Below are 15,836 nucleotides of genomic sequence, written 5' to 3'. Positions count from 1 at the left end.
ATCTACGGAATATAATCTCGATTTCTTTCTTTCCTTTCGCCGATCATATAATTTTCGTCGCAAATTTATGGAAATTTTGAACGTTAAAAGTGCAATTTTTTGCTATAGCGAACTCGTTATTAGATCCACGAGACGAAGACGTGTTACTCCGGTAATTTTTGACAGTGATTCCATCCATAATGATAAAAATGTGAATGATACAAATAATTTCATAAGGGAAATGAAATAACGCCCTTTCCTTTAAAAAAAAAAAAAAGAAAGCTATATATCATTCATCCGTCATTTTAAATATTTTCGAAATTAGAAGTTTGCTTTTCTCTTTATCTTAATGTTCTCCTTTTCTGTACAACCTTCTGTAGTACCTTGACATCTCGTGTACGTTGCGAATTTTTAATTGTACGCATGTTTTAATAAAAACATTAATATAATAGAAGCGTATATATACTTTCTTTATCGTGCAAATACCCATATCTTTATATCTTTATTATATATTTAATTTTTTCCAATTTAGAAACCGAAACAATGACCATCCTAACATTTTTGGACGGTTGTATCTGTATGTATTTTCACCTTTATCATGCACAGACTATCGGAATACTAAACCCTGTACAATTTTTGGAACATTTATATTTATTGTGAGATACAATGAAATGAAAGTTTTAACGTTTTCAATAGCTAAAACGAATTACAAGGAATAATAGGTTCATTGAAAAAATGAATAATGTTAGATGTATTATAAAATTTAGAATATAGAAATCTATGTATCCTTAATTAATATTCGAAAGCGAACAGACAGCTCGTTCTAAACCCAAATAACACTGGTTAATTTCTAACGGGACAGCATTCGTTTGATTCTTAGCCTGTTTTTCAGAGAACGAAAATTCACGACCCAATTTATCAGCTACGGAATTATTAAATGGTTAGCCTGAGATTATACGCGACAAGGATCGTTTGAAATATCGATTAGACCGAAAAATCTGTATGAATGATACATATGTCGAGTAAAAAAGGAAAGGCAATAAAAATAAAAAGAAAAGGATGAGAACGATATGCCTTGGTTCCCCAAAAGCTTTCACCCACGATTTCACGCGACGCGACGAGACGTAAGATATCAATAGCCGATAAAACGCTGGATCAAGCATTCGCGAGAATCTACTATTAAGATGGCTGAATGATAAGTCTAAAGGGGCTTTAAAATGGCTACGCTAAGGATGTAATCGTTTATCTAGCTTTTAGATTTATTAAAAATATTTAGGAGGACAAGATTTTGCGAATAATCGCCAAGTTTCAGAGGTGATTGGACATCAGAGTAAAATTCTCGCGATTTCGACCAATAATCTATTCTTTACGACATTTGCAGCTTCTAAGGCGCTATAATAAAAACATTACAAATGATTCCTACGTTCTCTTCCAATTATTTAAATAAAACATATTTCTACTTTCATCATCAGCTGATTGGCGGTGAAGGGAAAATTCCGTTGCGATATAAAGATCGAACCCTCGACGAAGAGGGAAGGTTTCTTTGGGATAATCTACATAGTTGTATTTTTATTTATCTGTCTATCTATTTGACGATGGAAGATGTGTAATTTAAGTAAAATATTAAAGTGATGTATTTTGATATTACCATATGAGTTGTGAAACTGTTGGTGATGAGACTCGAGACCGGTTCCTGGGTGGTGGATATCCAGCATGGCTTCCGGCTCGCCTCCGCTTTCAGAGCAGTTGCTCAGGGCTAAAACCAAACCGATAGACACACACCTTGCGTTTAAACTTCAAATCAGTTTGCGTTGGTGACGTTCCGTCATAGCGCGGTATACCCTCGCCTTATAATTTCTTTCGCGTCTCGCTCACACCCGCGCTTTGATTTTCGACGCCTCCCTTGCCTTTCGTTTCATGCGTAAAAGTTGAATTTCTTTGCATTAAAGTTAAAGATCGACTGAAATTTTCTCGAATTTTCAAATTATCGAACGCTCGAAATTTCAAATTTTTGAACATTCAAAGTTTCAAATTTTCAAATGTTGGAAATCTAACGCTGGAATTTTCGAGTTTCGAAATTTTCGTATTCCCAAGTATTTTCATATGCGATTTTCAAAGTTCCAACTTCTCGAATTTTCGAGCTTTTCAACTTTCAGAAATTCCAAGTATTTACATTTCCAAAATTACACTTGGAATTTCCAATTCTCTAAGTGTTCTTTTCTAAATAAGCTTAAGAACCAAATTTACGACGCGAATCTTCAGCAAAGAAAGGAACGAAAAGATTGCAGAACTAATGAGACGCCAGGAAACGATTCAGATATTTATTTCGCGCCGAGGTGCAGTTAAAGGAAGGGTGAGACGACGAAAATCATCGAGAGCGGTGCGTCGCGACCGTTTCGATTCTCTCTCTCTTCTCCGATCGTTCTTTCTCCCGTAGTACGTGACTTCGTTCTCCGTTTCCTTGTTCGAACAAACTGAAGAAAATCGGGAAAAGAGACAAAACGTGCCGAGAAAGAAATCATAAAACACAAAGCAGGGGTATGTCACGCGTTCGCTTAAGAGGTACTCGGTAACTTATCGATACAAACTAAAGGTTGGCCGATCGAGGGCGTCTTCGAAGCACGATCCTTATTTCATTATCGAAAAGGTGGCTTATAATTAGAAAATCAAACATGTTCTACGCTCATCGTTGCAAAATATTGATCTAAAAATATTTTACATTTGCTCGTCGTTATGCAAAAGATTCTTCCATCTCCACGCGTGCCCTATTCGTTACTTGAAAACTTCTAGAGATTCTATCAATACCAAAGATCGATTGACTAACTTGTCATCCCCCTCGCGATAAAATATCATCTCTTTATCGCGATTCGTAGCCGACCTCAACTTCGAAGACACCATCCGGTTGACATTATACTTTCCAAAAAACAGTTCACTGTAAAACTGAAAAAAAAAAAGAAATAGAAGCAACAGAACAGAATAGAGTGGTAAGAGAAATGAACAGAAAAAACCAGAAGGAGAAGGTAGCAAAGGGTAGAAAACGAATTTCCATCGAAGATACCGGAAGCGGAGGGAGCGATCGAAGGGAAAGAGAAGGAAGGTGTTCGCGGGCAAACTGAAAGGAAAAGTCGGCGAAAGAAACGCGGAACGAAACCATTGCAATTGCCGATATCGCGAAACGTAGATCGATTCGTGGTGCGTGTCTTTGTCTATCTGTTTGGCTGGCTCGAGACGAACAGGTATTCGGAAAAACGTGTTCCGGCTGTTTGGGACTCGATGAACCCCACGAGATATCGATTTCACGCTTGACGCCTCGAGATCAGGCGTGTTTCTTTACAATTCGTCTTTTCCTTCTTTTTCCTTTCTCTTTTTGTCTTTTCTTTTTAGCTTTGCAGATTCTTCTGAGACCAGCTCGCTGCGATCTTCCGTGTAGACTTCCGATCTTCGAACGATGACGGGGGGTGGGGGGCATTCACGAGTGATTCTCGTTGGTTTATTTTACGGGATGTAAGGAGAAAAGGCGAGTGATCATCTCGAAGAAAGTAAATTGCATTTTTAAATCTTTTTACAATTTCCTGATGCTTTTGGCAACTATACAGAAATGACCAAGATTCTATGGAAAGAAAAAGAGACTACGCTGAACATTGAACATAAAATTTAATCTAGATGTAAAACTTTTCTAAAACACCAGTCAGTAATGCTTTTAATTGCGTTATATACGACTCTATTGGTGAAATTCCACTATAAATCTCCTGTTTACAAGGGTTTGTCATGTTGCGGAAGTTGAAGATATTTCTCCAAGGGATGTTTCTTCTCGTACCAGGTAATATCTTTAGTAGTATGGTAATCGATGACAAGGATACTTGGACCCAACCAAACGAAATTCGAAGGATAAGTTTCTAAACGAAGTATTTAAACCGCTTCAAGAAGTGCGTTCTCAAGTCACCCCTCGTAAGTTTCATCGTTTCAGACGAAATTGAAAGACACTCGATCATCCCCCGCTGTGTCTTCAACGAACGTCCTGAACAATTTCACCAACCAGCATCGAATAATCATCCGGATATACGATGAAATGATTATACAAAGTTGTAAATTGTTCCCAAGTCTGGTTCGCGCTGGAAACTCGGAATGAAGGAACATCTCGCCTTTTTTTTGAGTTCATCGATAACTATCAAAGTTAAATAGAATAACAACCAAAGGAAACGAGACGAAGTCAAAAGCAATAAAACTAGTTTCGTGACGATTGAGATTGACGTCTCGAAGAACACACAAATTCTAATCAGAAATATTATTACAGAAACGTTATTATAATTATAGAAATCGTTTATTAAGGAACGAGCCGGCTAATCGGTGCGAAACAACGAACTACGGCCCTTGAGAAACGCGACTGTCCTAAACTCACCCCTAGAATCCAATGTTCGATCACGAAATCCACTTGAAATTGTCGTTTCGATGTCGCAATAAACAATTTCCATCGAGGCACTCGAACTCGATCGAAGAAAACCTGAATACGATGAGAGTCGCCTAGGGGTGGAGAGGGTTACGACTGACAAGTTCGAGTCCCGATCTCGACGTTGAATAACAGCCATCAGCGGCTGGTAGATCCGGCGAAACGCGGCGCGAACTAATCATTAACCGTGCGCGCGAGTGTTAACACGAAACGGAACGGGAACGAGCCGGTGCCGCAAAAAGAGTTGAGGGCCGACGCGAGCTTTCCTTTCCTCTTTCTCTTCTCTTTGTTACCCCTCTTTCTCTCTCCTTCTTCCCTTCTGCCCCTTCGCGAAGAATCATCCCCCTTCCACGTTGGTGGTACCAGCCTGTACATACGCGAGTCACGTACGTAACAGTAGCAGACTGACATGTATGCCTCGTAACAGTAAGCCGGTTCCCACTGAGAACCCCGTTACGCTACGTCTACGTGCTGGAAAAGAGGGTAGAAAGCGAGAGACAGAGAGAAAGAGAGAAAGAAAGAAAGAGAGAGGAAGGAGGGTCGCTACAACCTCGTGGCTGCGTACGTGTGTGTTAGTTTTCTCTCTCTCTCTCTCTCTCTCTCTCTCTTTCGGTTTGTGTGTGTGTGTGTGTGGTGTGTGTGTGTGTGTCTGTTGCAAATGCGATGAAGAGAGAGAAAGAGACTTTGTGTAATACGTGTTCCGTGTGGTGTACATAGGCATATACCGCATGCATGACGTGGAGGATGAGTCAGCTTGCGGAAGGCAGTTTCAGGGAGAATTCATCACGAAACTTTCCGGAAATATTTCTCCTTTTTTTCTCTTTTTCCTATGGCCAACCCTTGACAGGAGATTCGATGATGTTCGTCGCGAAATCGACTTCGTTAGCGAGCTTCTTTGAACAGGTTCGATGATACTTTAAGGTTTTTTATTCCTTTCTCTTCTTTTATTTGTTCTTTTGTTGATACGTCGAAGATTTTCGTTTTAGGTAACTTTAATCAGGATATATGGAGTCCCTTTGAAAGTTTCAGAAGGTTGAAGAAATCTTTGAAATTTTTATTAGAGTAGAAGGTACATATGTAAATTATCGAAGATCCTACGGGGTGAACGATATTTCGTAATTGTCGGAATTTGTTACTTTCCATGTGTGAAAGAACTTTCGAAGCTTAAAATCTTTCTACGAATTCGAAGAAAGATGATACGAGGATAACATTTCGAAAAGTCAGGCGAATTGCTCAAAGTTATCGCGGAAGGAAAATTCGAAAGAACTCTCGTAAACAACGGGGAAGATTCGACGTTTTTCGTTCTAGATCAAGGCGAGTCGCTTCTGAAACATCGGAACGAGAGTCGTGACTCGCGACGATCACCGGGAGTCGATGGCACTCTTTTTTTCTTGGTTCGACGCGAAAGAATTCCTGTTAACGTTTACCGAGCCGTGTCGTTCGAGGAGATCGGGCTTATCGTAAAACATACCAGTGTCGCCTTTCGTTTATCAACGACCTGAGTGAAGTTTAATTCGAGCCGCGCTTCCAGCGACCGCGACAATGCCTTCGCGAGAACGCGATGTGAAAATCAACGTTCATAGCAGGAACAAATACACCGCCGCTCTTCCTCGTCGGTATTTAGAGAGTTACTTTGACTATGATCGGACATGTTCGATTCTTTGATACTCTTACGATAATTTACTACCTAACTAAGTCGACAAATCTATTTCGTCTTTTTATCCGTCTATATGTTGTTATGTGCCTTCCGCTCTCATCGCAACACTATTTACAGAAAATAATCAGAGAGATCTTAAACATTCGTGGCAAAATTGAAATTTTTTCATTTCATCGGAAATTGCGACAAAATTCGAAAGAGCATTTAACGCAATTACTGCGAGAACCACTAAAACTGTCTGATGGAAATCAGATAATTTAAGTCTTTTCACTGCGCCATGAACTGCAACAAAAGCCATAAGCACATCTAACCTTCGTTATACCACAATTACAATGAAAATCACATTCCCTAATCGAAACCAGAAGAATCATAGGAATTCCCTGATCGAAACAAAACCTGCTGCACGATTCAGAGATTCAATCAACCGACGAAACAGGCAATTACAGTTTTTGCCAGCTATCAAGTAGTCAAAGTACGAGCTGGCAAACTACATGTCCGAGAATTCGACGTTTATAAGCAGCTCCTCTTTCAGTATTGAATTCTTAGATTTAATAATCGGCTAGGATCATAAAAAGCGAAACGAGAGGTGGAAGGTCAGGATTTTCCTAGGCCGTAGATCGACGTAACAGCTGTTCCAGAAAAGGTGTTCCAAACGTGACATCTGCACCTTGGTTCCCCTTGTGGCGGCCATTCACCGCTTATTTACCGAATAGCCTTTTCTTTCGGTCGACGGCTATCCGAAAACAAACTTGCTCGACCGGGACGCGATTCTGGCGCGTGCACTGTCGGCTCTGGAAAAAATCGATTTTCCCAGGGGGATCGATGTTTAATGCCCTCGGTAGTCTAGGCAGTTTCCATCGATCGATTTCGTGCCGCTTTTGAATCGTCACTGCCCTCGTGCTCGCGATGTTATATGTATGTATAACGTTGCTTCTTCGAATTGCAGAATCACCGATCGATAGTTTTGAAATGTAAAATGGATAAAAAAAATACTCTCTGAGCTATATACGAACTGTCAAAGAGGTTAGAGTTTCTTTTTTTTTTTTTTTTTTTGTAAAAGGTCAAATTTTGATTAACGAAAGTAGAGTAAATTATTACTACGTTTCCGATCTTTGGATATTATATCTATTGTTAAAAACAGAGGTTTTCAGAGAAGAAATCGAAGCTTCGAGCCTTGTGAAAGAATACCTCTGACCTTTTGTTTAAAAGGATCGCTTTGACAGATATATAGATCGAGGTAAAATTCATGGTGTAACGGGATAATCCTTCGTGCGGAGTTAAACAGAGAATTGAAGGTAATATCGTCGGTTTTCTACGAAGGTGATACACTTTTGAAATTGTTCGTTCTAGAAATCTTCAAACATTAAGTCTATAAATGAGACGTTTACTAAGATGGAAATGTCGTAATTACATAATGAAATTGTAATGTTTATATAAGGGAGCTGTTTTAACGCCTAAGAAACTCTCAAGATTCGAAAAATATCATACTCGGTACAATTGTTAAAAATTATGTATAACACGACCGAATAGGTGATTCATTTGCGGAGTACATTCGGTGCTTCAATGAGAAATAGTTAATGAAACTAATGAAAATAATTTAACTAAAAAGCAGATATAAATAAGAAAGCTAAAATAATCACCAGCGGAATTTGCAATGAGATAAAATATCTGGGTTCCTGATGTTAATAATTTTTCATTTCAAAAATTTTATTCTAGACAGATTTCCCATGAAATTTATTTTTCTCGGTCGTGTCACATACCTAGCGAATGAACGATATTCTTTCGCATGGAACATTTCGAAAACATCGTGTTAAAATACTTAAATTTTTGCGAAACAGACATCTGCCCTGAATTTTACTGATAGAAAATGGAAAATGGATAGAGTTCGCGCGAAGCCAGGCAGGATGTGCCACGGAAACGATGGCCTATAGGCAATTCAAGACGCTCGGAATTCACTGGCCATGCGTCAGCATCACGTACGAATCGCACATGCGAGCGCATGTATGGCCTCTTTGAGCGATCAGTGTCGTGTTTCGGCGCGTGCTGCGATCACGACTACCTGGAACCCGTTCCCATCTTCCTCCTGTGTTCGTTCAAACTCTATGTTCATCCCAACGATATTATCACGGGCTAGAGTCGTTTGAAAATCAAATAAATTCGGTCAGACAAAGTTAACGAATAACGATGCCAATTTGGACTAGATTATGTGAATTAGAGATTGAATTATTACGTCATTTTCCAATCTTTCGATCATGTCGGAAATGGCTAAAAGACACAGCGAGATTAAAGATATCACAGTATTCTTTCGCTTTTTTAGACAAAGAGAAACGCGAACAAGGATTGTTTTCCTTCTGAAACTTTCAACTATAAAAAGTCTCACCGTGACCACGTGACCAGCGTGCAACGTGCTTCGAATTATACTTCAAATGTATATACTTAAAAATTACATTATATTTTCTATACTGGAGAGTGTTGAGTTTTATGAAAAATCCCAGCATAGTCGGGTTTCGGCGTCTTCGATTGTTATTAATAAACGAAGCGGTCGCCATGCGCATAGGGGACATTCTATACTTGGAAAAGGAGGAATCTTGCGAGGGAACAGGGGAGCCAGCACGTTGAAAATAATTGTCCTGTGACTACGGGCCGGAAACCGCGACGGTCACCACGCTGCGCGTCCTCTTCGTCGCGTAAAAGCCCGCATCGATTGCTCTTTATTGTCCGTGACGAGAGGAAACGCGTTTCGAGCACCAACGCACGTGCTTCCACGAGATTTTTCACTACGCCAACGATGAATCTTCTCTCGATACCACTTTTTCCCTCTATTTTTTCAATCGCAAGAATTAAACGAACACTTTAAAGAACTCCTTCTGCATCTCCCATCTGTCCTTCGATCGATCACAACGACTAACAATTAGGTCTCTGTTTAAGAGACGAGAATTTCCATGCTATCGTAGAGGCTTTGACACAGTGTCGTAACTCCGAGTAAATACTACCTAAAATCTATACACCGGGACATCCCTTCCACGCGAAGAAGTTTCACCGGTAAATTACCATCTCTCGACAGGACTCCGGTGGCAAACTCGCAACAGCCCAAATCGAATAGAATCAAAACGGGAGCAGCTGCCAGCAAACGGCCACGAGGGCGTTATCAGGAGCAGCGGAATCGAGGTCACAAGGGAGCACGAGAGAGACTCGAGGGATCCACCTTCGATTTTATGGAGCAGATCGTGAACGGCGAACGAAAACAGAAATACGCGAAAGAATAGACGGAAAGAAGGGGTGAGGAGAGGTTCACAGGAAGTGATCCTTGCGCGTACGCATCCTTGAAACGAGGCGCCGATCGCGACGAAACCTCTTGAATATTTTTTCCTTTCCCTTTTTATCTTTTTTTTTTTTTCTTTTTCGTTGTCGCTTCTCGAAGCACCTCTACACCGACGACAGATGATGTGGGTACCACGAGAGGCCGTGACGTCACTCGTCCCCGTTGCTTACGGCAGTTACTACTTACACGACCGTTTCCTCTCTCTCTCTCTCTCTCTCTCTCTCTCTCTCTCCCCCTTCGTGCTTCCCCTCCTATTCTCGATATCTCTTCGTTTCTTGCCGCCATTTCTTTATTCCTTGCGTTTCGGGCCTGCGAACGACACCTTTCCAGCCAGCTGTCATTCGCATCTGTAATTTCTTTCGCGCGCGAGCATCGCGTAGCCACGATTAGAACCGGCTGGGATCTGCTGGCATGCCTGCATGATCATCGACATACGACTATCTAACAATAAACTTGAAAGTAAACTCAAATTTTTTAATCTATCCCGATCAAATTTTTTGGCATTGAATCGCTGAAACTTTGACGACTGGTTGCACAAAAATTCTGAATTTATTTAGCTTGAGTATTTTGACCGACTTTTAGCTGAGTCAATTCAAATACCCAAATTTCGATGTTCCTAAAGTCAGAAAAATATGCAAAAATTCATATCACAGAGATACCAACAAATAAGACAATGTAACCTCGAAGCTGCAAACTTTGAGCCGCGAAGATAAAAACCCAGACTAATAATCTAAACAGATTAAAAATCCGTCGCATATCGATGCTTGAAACAGCGAAGTTAATTGTAAAATCGGGAACCGCTCAGACGACGAATCTGGCAATTTTCCCTGGGCGAAAGTTGGCACGCGAGCTGAAAGAGCACCGATCATGGAAACCGAAATCAGAGACGCAGTTACGAGGACGGATAATGACACATCAGGGTGGGGAAAAGTAAATACGTGGACAGGAGAGACCCGCTGGCTCTGTAACTAATGTACCTGACCCGTTTTAACGATCGATAACACCGGTGAACGCGATTAAGCGCAAATGACAGTCAGAGGCAAGTCAGAGACAGTCATTATCGAATAAATTTCGATCAGTAGCTGCCACGACTTCGATAAAAACGAATTTCCAATATAAATTCCGGCGATCCTTTCATTCGTCTACTTGTTCGTAAAATTAAAACCCACCTACGTAAATCGCATTAGATTGTGAACGTTTATGCAATTTCGTATATTTTACTATATTCTTATGAATATCGAAGAAATAGAATCCTAGTAGAAGTTTCGTCTACCGCCAAATGATTTATTATCTTCGATCTTCGTCGATGCTGTTTGCTCCTGGAACGCGTGTTACAGGCATAGTTAATGAAGTTTAAATTAGAGGCTTGCTTCTTTCAGGAAAAAGTCGCCTCAAGGTTACAGGCCGAACGGTAATGAGGTCGCCGATGACGTTTCTGCGATCTACGAATAGATCGAGCACGTAAAACGAAGAAAAAAAACACGTCGAATGTGTTTTTACAATCGAGAGAACAATCGATCTTGGCGCTAGCACGAGTCGTCAACGATACCTTTTCTCCCGTTAAACGTTGCATCGCGTTATGGATTCGCGGAGAGATACGCTAGAAAAAAGTGGAGTCTTTGGATGAAAAAAGATACGACCGCGTTCTACAACCATGTCCGACCGAATTTTCGTATCGAAATTAGACCGATCGAAAGTCTAAATTGAATTCGCTCGTGAAGATTCGGTTGGCACAGCGTCGAAGGTTCGACTGGAGTAGGATTGAGAAAAAGGAAAAAGCTGGTGAATGCGAAACGTTTGTTGCTTTGGAGTTCGCGGCACGATCGATACGACTATTACTACAGCCGCGCGTCCATTATTGCAAGCGTACAAACCGAAGATACGGGGACTGGAATTAGCACCGCTTTCCCATCGATCCTCGCTCTGAATCATTTACGAGGCCGTATACATAACGGCTGTGCACGAGTTGCCGCGAAACGAAAGCGTTCTTAGGTATCGCAGTCGTCCTCTTCATTTGTAACAATCGTAGTTTCCTTGTGGAAATTTTAGCTTCTAGTTCTGAGAAAACTACGCGTCGATGAAAGTGCGAAGCGAAGTCAATTATTTATGTCGTACGATCAGCTGACCAAAATTTGGACTAACGGAAACTTCAAAATATCTGTCCTGAATAATTCTCGATAAATTTATACATTTGCATTTGATATTTGTTACATTTTTCTGACACGATACTTTCGTATTTACGGAAGAAGAATATTCTGGTAATTGACAGTGTGACTGAATTTATCGGAATTCCATTTATTAGAAACATACGAATATTTATACAATTTTGTATTTTTATGAACGCAACTAAAGAAATAGAGGCTAAACAGGAGATTTATTTCATCTATTATATATTATAAAGATTATTTTACTCTAAACATTTCATACGTTTTTTTGGATATTATACACATTTTGTATATTTTGGCACCTGCTTCTCATAAATGCATAAGCATCCACGGTGTATTTATTGAAACAAATTATTTAGTTATTGTTCTATTAAATGAACCGCCGGCTGAATTTATTTATCGGAACATGAACTGCTATTGTTCTGCCCTCCTTGATTAAAATGTCTTTATCTACCACTCCGAAACTGAAGAAACAGAAGATATTGGTCATTATTTTGCAACAACCTATACATATAATATAAGCTTACCTAAAAACAGATGATATGTATCTTGAAACTAGAATATTTTATTTTAGAACGGCAGTATTACATAAAACCCAGTTGTATAAACCGTTGCCTCGATGCGTACAGATTACAAATAGAAATAGTATTCTATCGCACACAAATTTCTTCAAGAAAAATGACAAGAAGAATCGATCGAGGAATCGAATAACATTTGCCATGGGTTGTCTTCCTAGAAAAGGGGATGGCTGAGATCCTGAGGATTCCCAAGGGGGTGACCGCCTGTGTTTCGCGCGCGCGCCACTTTCGAACGTGTTTTTAATGAGACGACACCAAGACACTTGGAAACGGAGCGAAAAAGAAACGTGAGAAACAATGGCGGGGACTCTAATCTGAAGGGCATTGGATCGAACCCTTCTTCTCCCAGCATTGTTTCGTCGACGAACCCTTTGCTACTGCCACCTTTTCTTCCACGCTTTCTTCTGGCTCCCCGCTCCTGGCCTTTCCGCGACCCTTATGCGAGGCTTTAAGGAGCGAAAGGGAGAATGGAGGAAGCGCTTCGACTGGCTACAGAATAGTTACTGGCCCCTCCTCGACATTATCTTTACGCCTTTGCCATCGTACAAAAGGAACGGCGGAAAGAGGGTGAGAATAGAGCCCGCTGCTTGGGAGAAATGTTTGTCCTCCCTGTACGCGAGTTTGCTTTTCTTATTTCTGACCCCCTGCCATCTCTGTGTCTTGACCTTCTTTGCTATATACGCGACGGTTAGAATCAGAAAAGTCATTTCTCGTCTGAAATAGCGACTCGTTTTGGTCATTGGGATTGATAGCAAATAGGGTCAAAGATTTAGAGTTGGATAGAGAAAATTTCAGTCGATATCAGCACAGCTATTACTAACGTTTACGTCGCGTTGCGTCTATTATATAGCGATAAGTAATATTGCTATCGTGGCTGTTGATTCGAAAGTTGATGACGTTTTTCTTTTTGTTTTCGCGCGTTATCGTAAAAGACTTGTAATTAAAAAGAGAAGATAGACAATGGTCAATATGTTGGAACAGATGTTACTACTATCGTTTATTCTCTGTTCATCTCCTATTCCCCTATAATCAGAAAATGACACTTTCTACATAGATATATATACATATATACCACTACAAGAAGATGATTAGAAGTCAGAGAACCTATTCGAATTGTACAAACTAAAACCATGAGCCGCTGAAACTTAGATCATCAATCAACGATTCGCCGGGTCATTAAACCTCGTTACCTAAACAGACCGAGAAACCAATACCCTGCGTCAACATCTCCTATTGAGATCCCACCGGAATTTCCAATAGCCGCTATACAAGATTGCAATTACAAGTATTTTACCCCTAACCGAAACGAGGGGAAGAAATCTTGTATGAAATAATAATTGTAAAGAAAAATATCTCATGCACCGTCGTGAAATCTCGATATCGAAGAACATTGAAAGAAGACCATTTGCGACCAATGGAAAATCTCAAAACGATGGAAATAATACTGTCATCGAGTGACTTGTTCGAGTAAAAATGTGAAAGAAGTGGCGGAAGGGCGCACGCACCGGCGCGAAATCACACGGAGCAGAAGATAACACGCTCCTCGGTTGGACATGGTACAAGGGTTGTCGGAAGGCGGGAGAGGGGATGGCGGACAGCGTGGCGGCGGCATGGCGAACATGGCGTCGTCGAGGTCGCGTCTGCGCCTGGCCGCGAACACCGCGTGACCACGATCAATACCTGTACGCGCTGTTGTGCCGGGGCAAAGGATGTTGAATTCGAAAAGTGTTATTCCGCGCGTCTATCTCTGAATGATATGGAAGGGAACGCCTCTCCACGTGGGTGCCACGTGTGCGCTTCCGCCCGCGTCTCTTACGCGCGTGCACGCGCTCGTCCGATTTCGTCTGGCCGTCTCCAAAACACGGAGACCGCCCTGCTTCCTCTCTTTATCCGTCCGTCCTCCGACTGTCCGTGATCTCTGTGATTTTCACGAAGCCACCACGTCCTCTTGTCACCCGGACATCCTTCGGCGTATATGACAGTTATCCTTTGTCGTATTCGTCGTTCCAAATAACGATATAAAATAACGATAACGAATAAATAACGATCGACGTTCGATCTTGGATTCTTCTGAACTTTTTAGGGATCAAGGGAGAATAGAATTATGACACGAGTCGAACAGAATCTGTTGAACAGTATAAGCTAGCTTTCTACGGAGACGTAGTGCTTCGAGAGGTTTTGGGTAGCTTGGAAATATCCGAGCAAAACGCGATTCGACGTGGAGCTATAGAGTCCGTTTGAGAAGGTGATGTATGCTCATCTGTTGAACGGATTGGCAAGCATTTCTCATTCGCGATTGGCAAAGGTAAGATCAAGTAAGAAGGCAAAATTCGAGGCGGGAATCATAACGAAAAGATTCCCGAAGCGAGCGACACGCTGGATCCGTCGCGTCGCGGGGAACGACAACGATATACGCGTGAAAGCCGTAAATCAGGGATTAGACCGCGTTCACGGATTAGACGCGCGCGCGCGCTCGAGACGATAGCGCGATTTTGTTTCTTCTTTTTGGTTAGAATATAGACATAATATATAATTATAAGTACATTTGCAGACACTGTTCCAGTTAGAGAGGTTAGCAAAGATAAAGGTGACGAGAAAAGGAGTGTGTCGCTGTATCATAAGAGATATTTCGACTGAAGGACTAACCTGCTAGCCGCAAGGCTGACATTCTCTGAAACTCTGGCTCCTGTAGCCATTTCCACATCCGTCGGAAGGTCTCGCGGCCGCTCTTGAGCTTCGACCACGGCTTCGGATTGCGCAGTAGATCGCTGAGCGTGCCCTGGCTACGGCACAGAACCCTCTGGGCGAATATCGCTTGCGGTATGCTGTACCTCTTCAATTCGGCGCTGATCCTCTGCGCGAGTTCCTTCGTGTTGATCTCCTCGACCTCACCGGCCCCGTTGCCGGGTGGCGGAACGGTCTTCATAACGACCGAGGTGTGTTGCACGTGCTGCGTGTGCGATATCGTCTGTTGCGGCATCGACTGTTGCTGTTGCTGCTGCTGCTGCTGCTGCTGTTGCTGTTGCTGTTGCTGTTGTTGCTGCAGCTGGGCCTGCATAGGTGGTGGCGAAGCAGCGGGCACCGAATGCGTGGGCGGGGAATGATGAGAAGGCGCGAAAGTGGCCGTCGCCGAGACGGTCGGCGGCGAAGCTGGACTCAACGCCGCTGGGCTCTGCTGCAACCTCGGCAAAAAGGCCGGATCGTAGTGAGGACTGGCGGACTTGTGCGGCGAGTTCAATCCGCTCTGACTGTAGGCGCTCTGCGGCGACAAAGGACTCGGCTGGAGGCCCGCGCCCGGAGAAGGATAATTGTGCGGCGGCGACATGCTCATCGAAGGCAATTTGTCGTACGCGTACGGCGAGCTACCCATCCCGAGGCCGATGTTACCGAGGCCGTTGTTTTGCATGACCGCGAAACTACCGGTGACGCCGCCAGCCGCGTGTGCACTGTATACAAACTTGTCGCTCATCGTCGAGATCGGCGGCAACGGCTGTAACGGCGTCAGGGTCGCGTAAGAGGAACCCGGACTGAAGCCAGGCGGTGACATCCTTTCCGCGACCGAGGTTAGTGTCTGATAGGTCGGCTCCGGCTGCATCGCCCTGAAGTCCGTCGCGTCGATCATACTCGCGACCGAGACGCTTATCCCCGACGTCGGCGTTAGCTTGCCCGGACTGAGGAGCTCCGAGTC

At 42.5% G+C, this 15,836-nt stretch overlaps 1 protein-coding gene across 4 annotated transcripts in view; it reads right to left on the bottom strand.

Moving 5' to 3' along the window:
• The window catches only part of LOC117242258 (one cut domain family member 2-like), a 77,008-nt gene that overhangs the window by 59,975 nt on the left and 1,197 nt on the right, over positions 1–15,836 (bottom strand). For 2 of the 4 annotated variants that reach the window (XM_033508785.1, XM_033508783.1), the window contains exons 1-2: positions 14,795–15,836; positions 1,628–1,735 (exon numbers count right to left, since the gene is read on the bottom strand). The exon at positions 14,795–15,836 is cut by the window's right edge. In XM_033508785.1, the coding sequence (XP_033364676.1) occupies positions 1,628–1,735; positions 14,795–15,836 (1,150 nt within the window). The remainder of the gene's footprint in view (positions 1–1,627; positions 1,736–14,794) is intronic. The other 2 variants (XM_033508786.1, XM_033508784.1) reach the window with 1 other exon arrangement.

The sequence above is a fragment of the Bombus vosnesenskii genome, unplaced genomic scaffold (assembly GCF_011952255.1).
Source record: "Bombus vosnesenskii isolate JDL3184/JDL3185 unplaced genomic scaffold, Bvos_JDL3184-5_v1.1 scf7180000016272, whole genome shotgun sequence".
NCBI lineage: Eukaryota > Metazoa > Arthropoda > Insecta > Hymenoptera > Apidae > Bombus > Bombus vosnesenskii.
The sequence above is the reverse complement of the archived record's forward strand: the minus strand, read 5'-3'. Positions and strand labels throughout refer to the sequence as shown.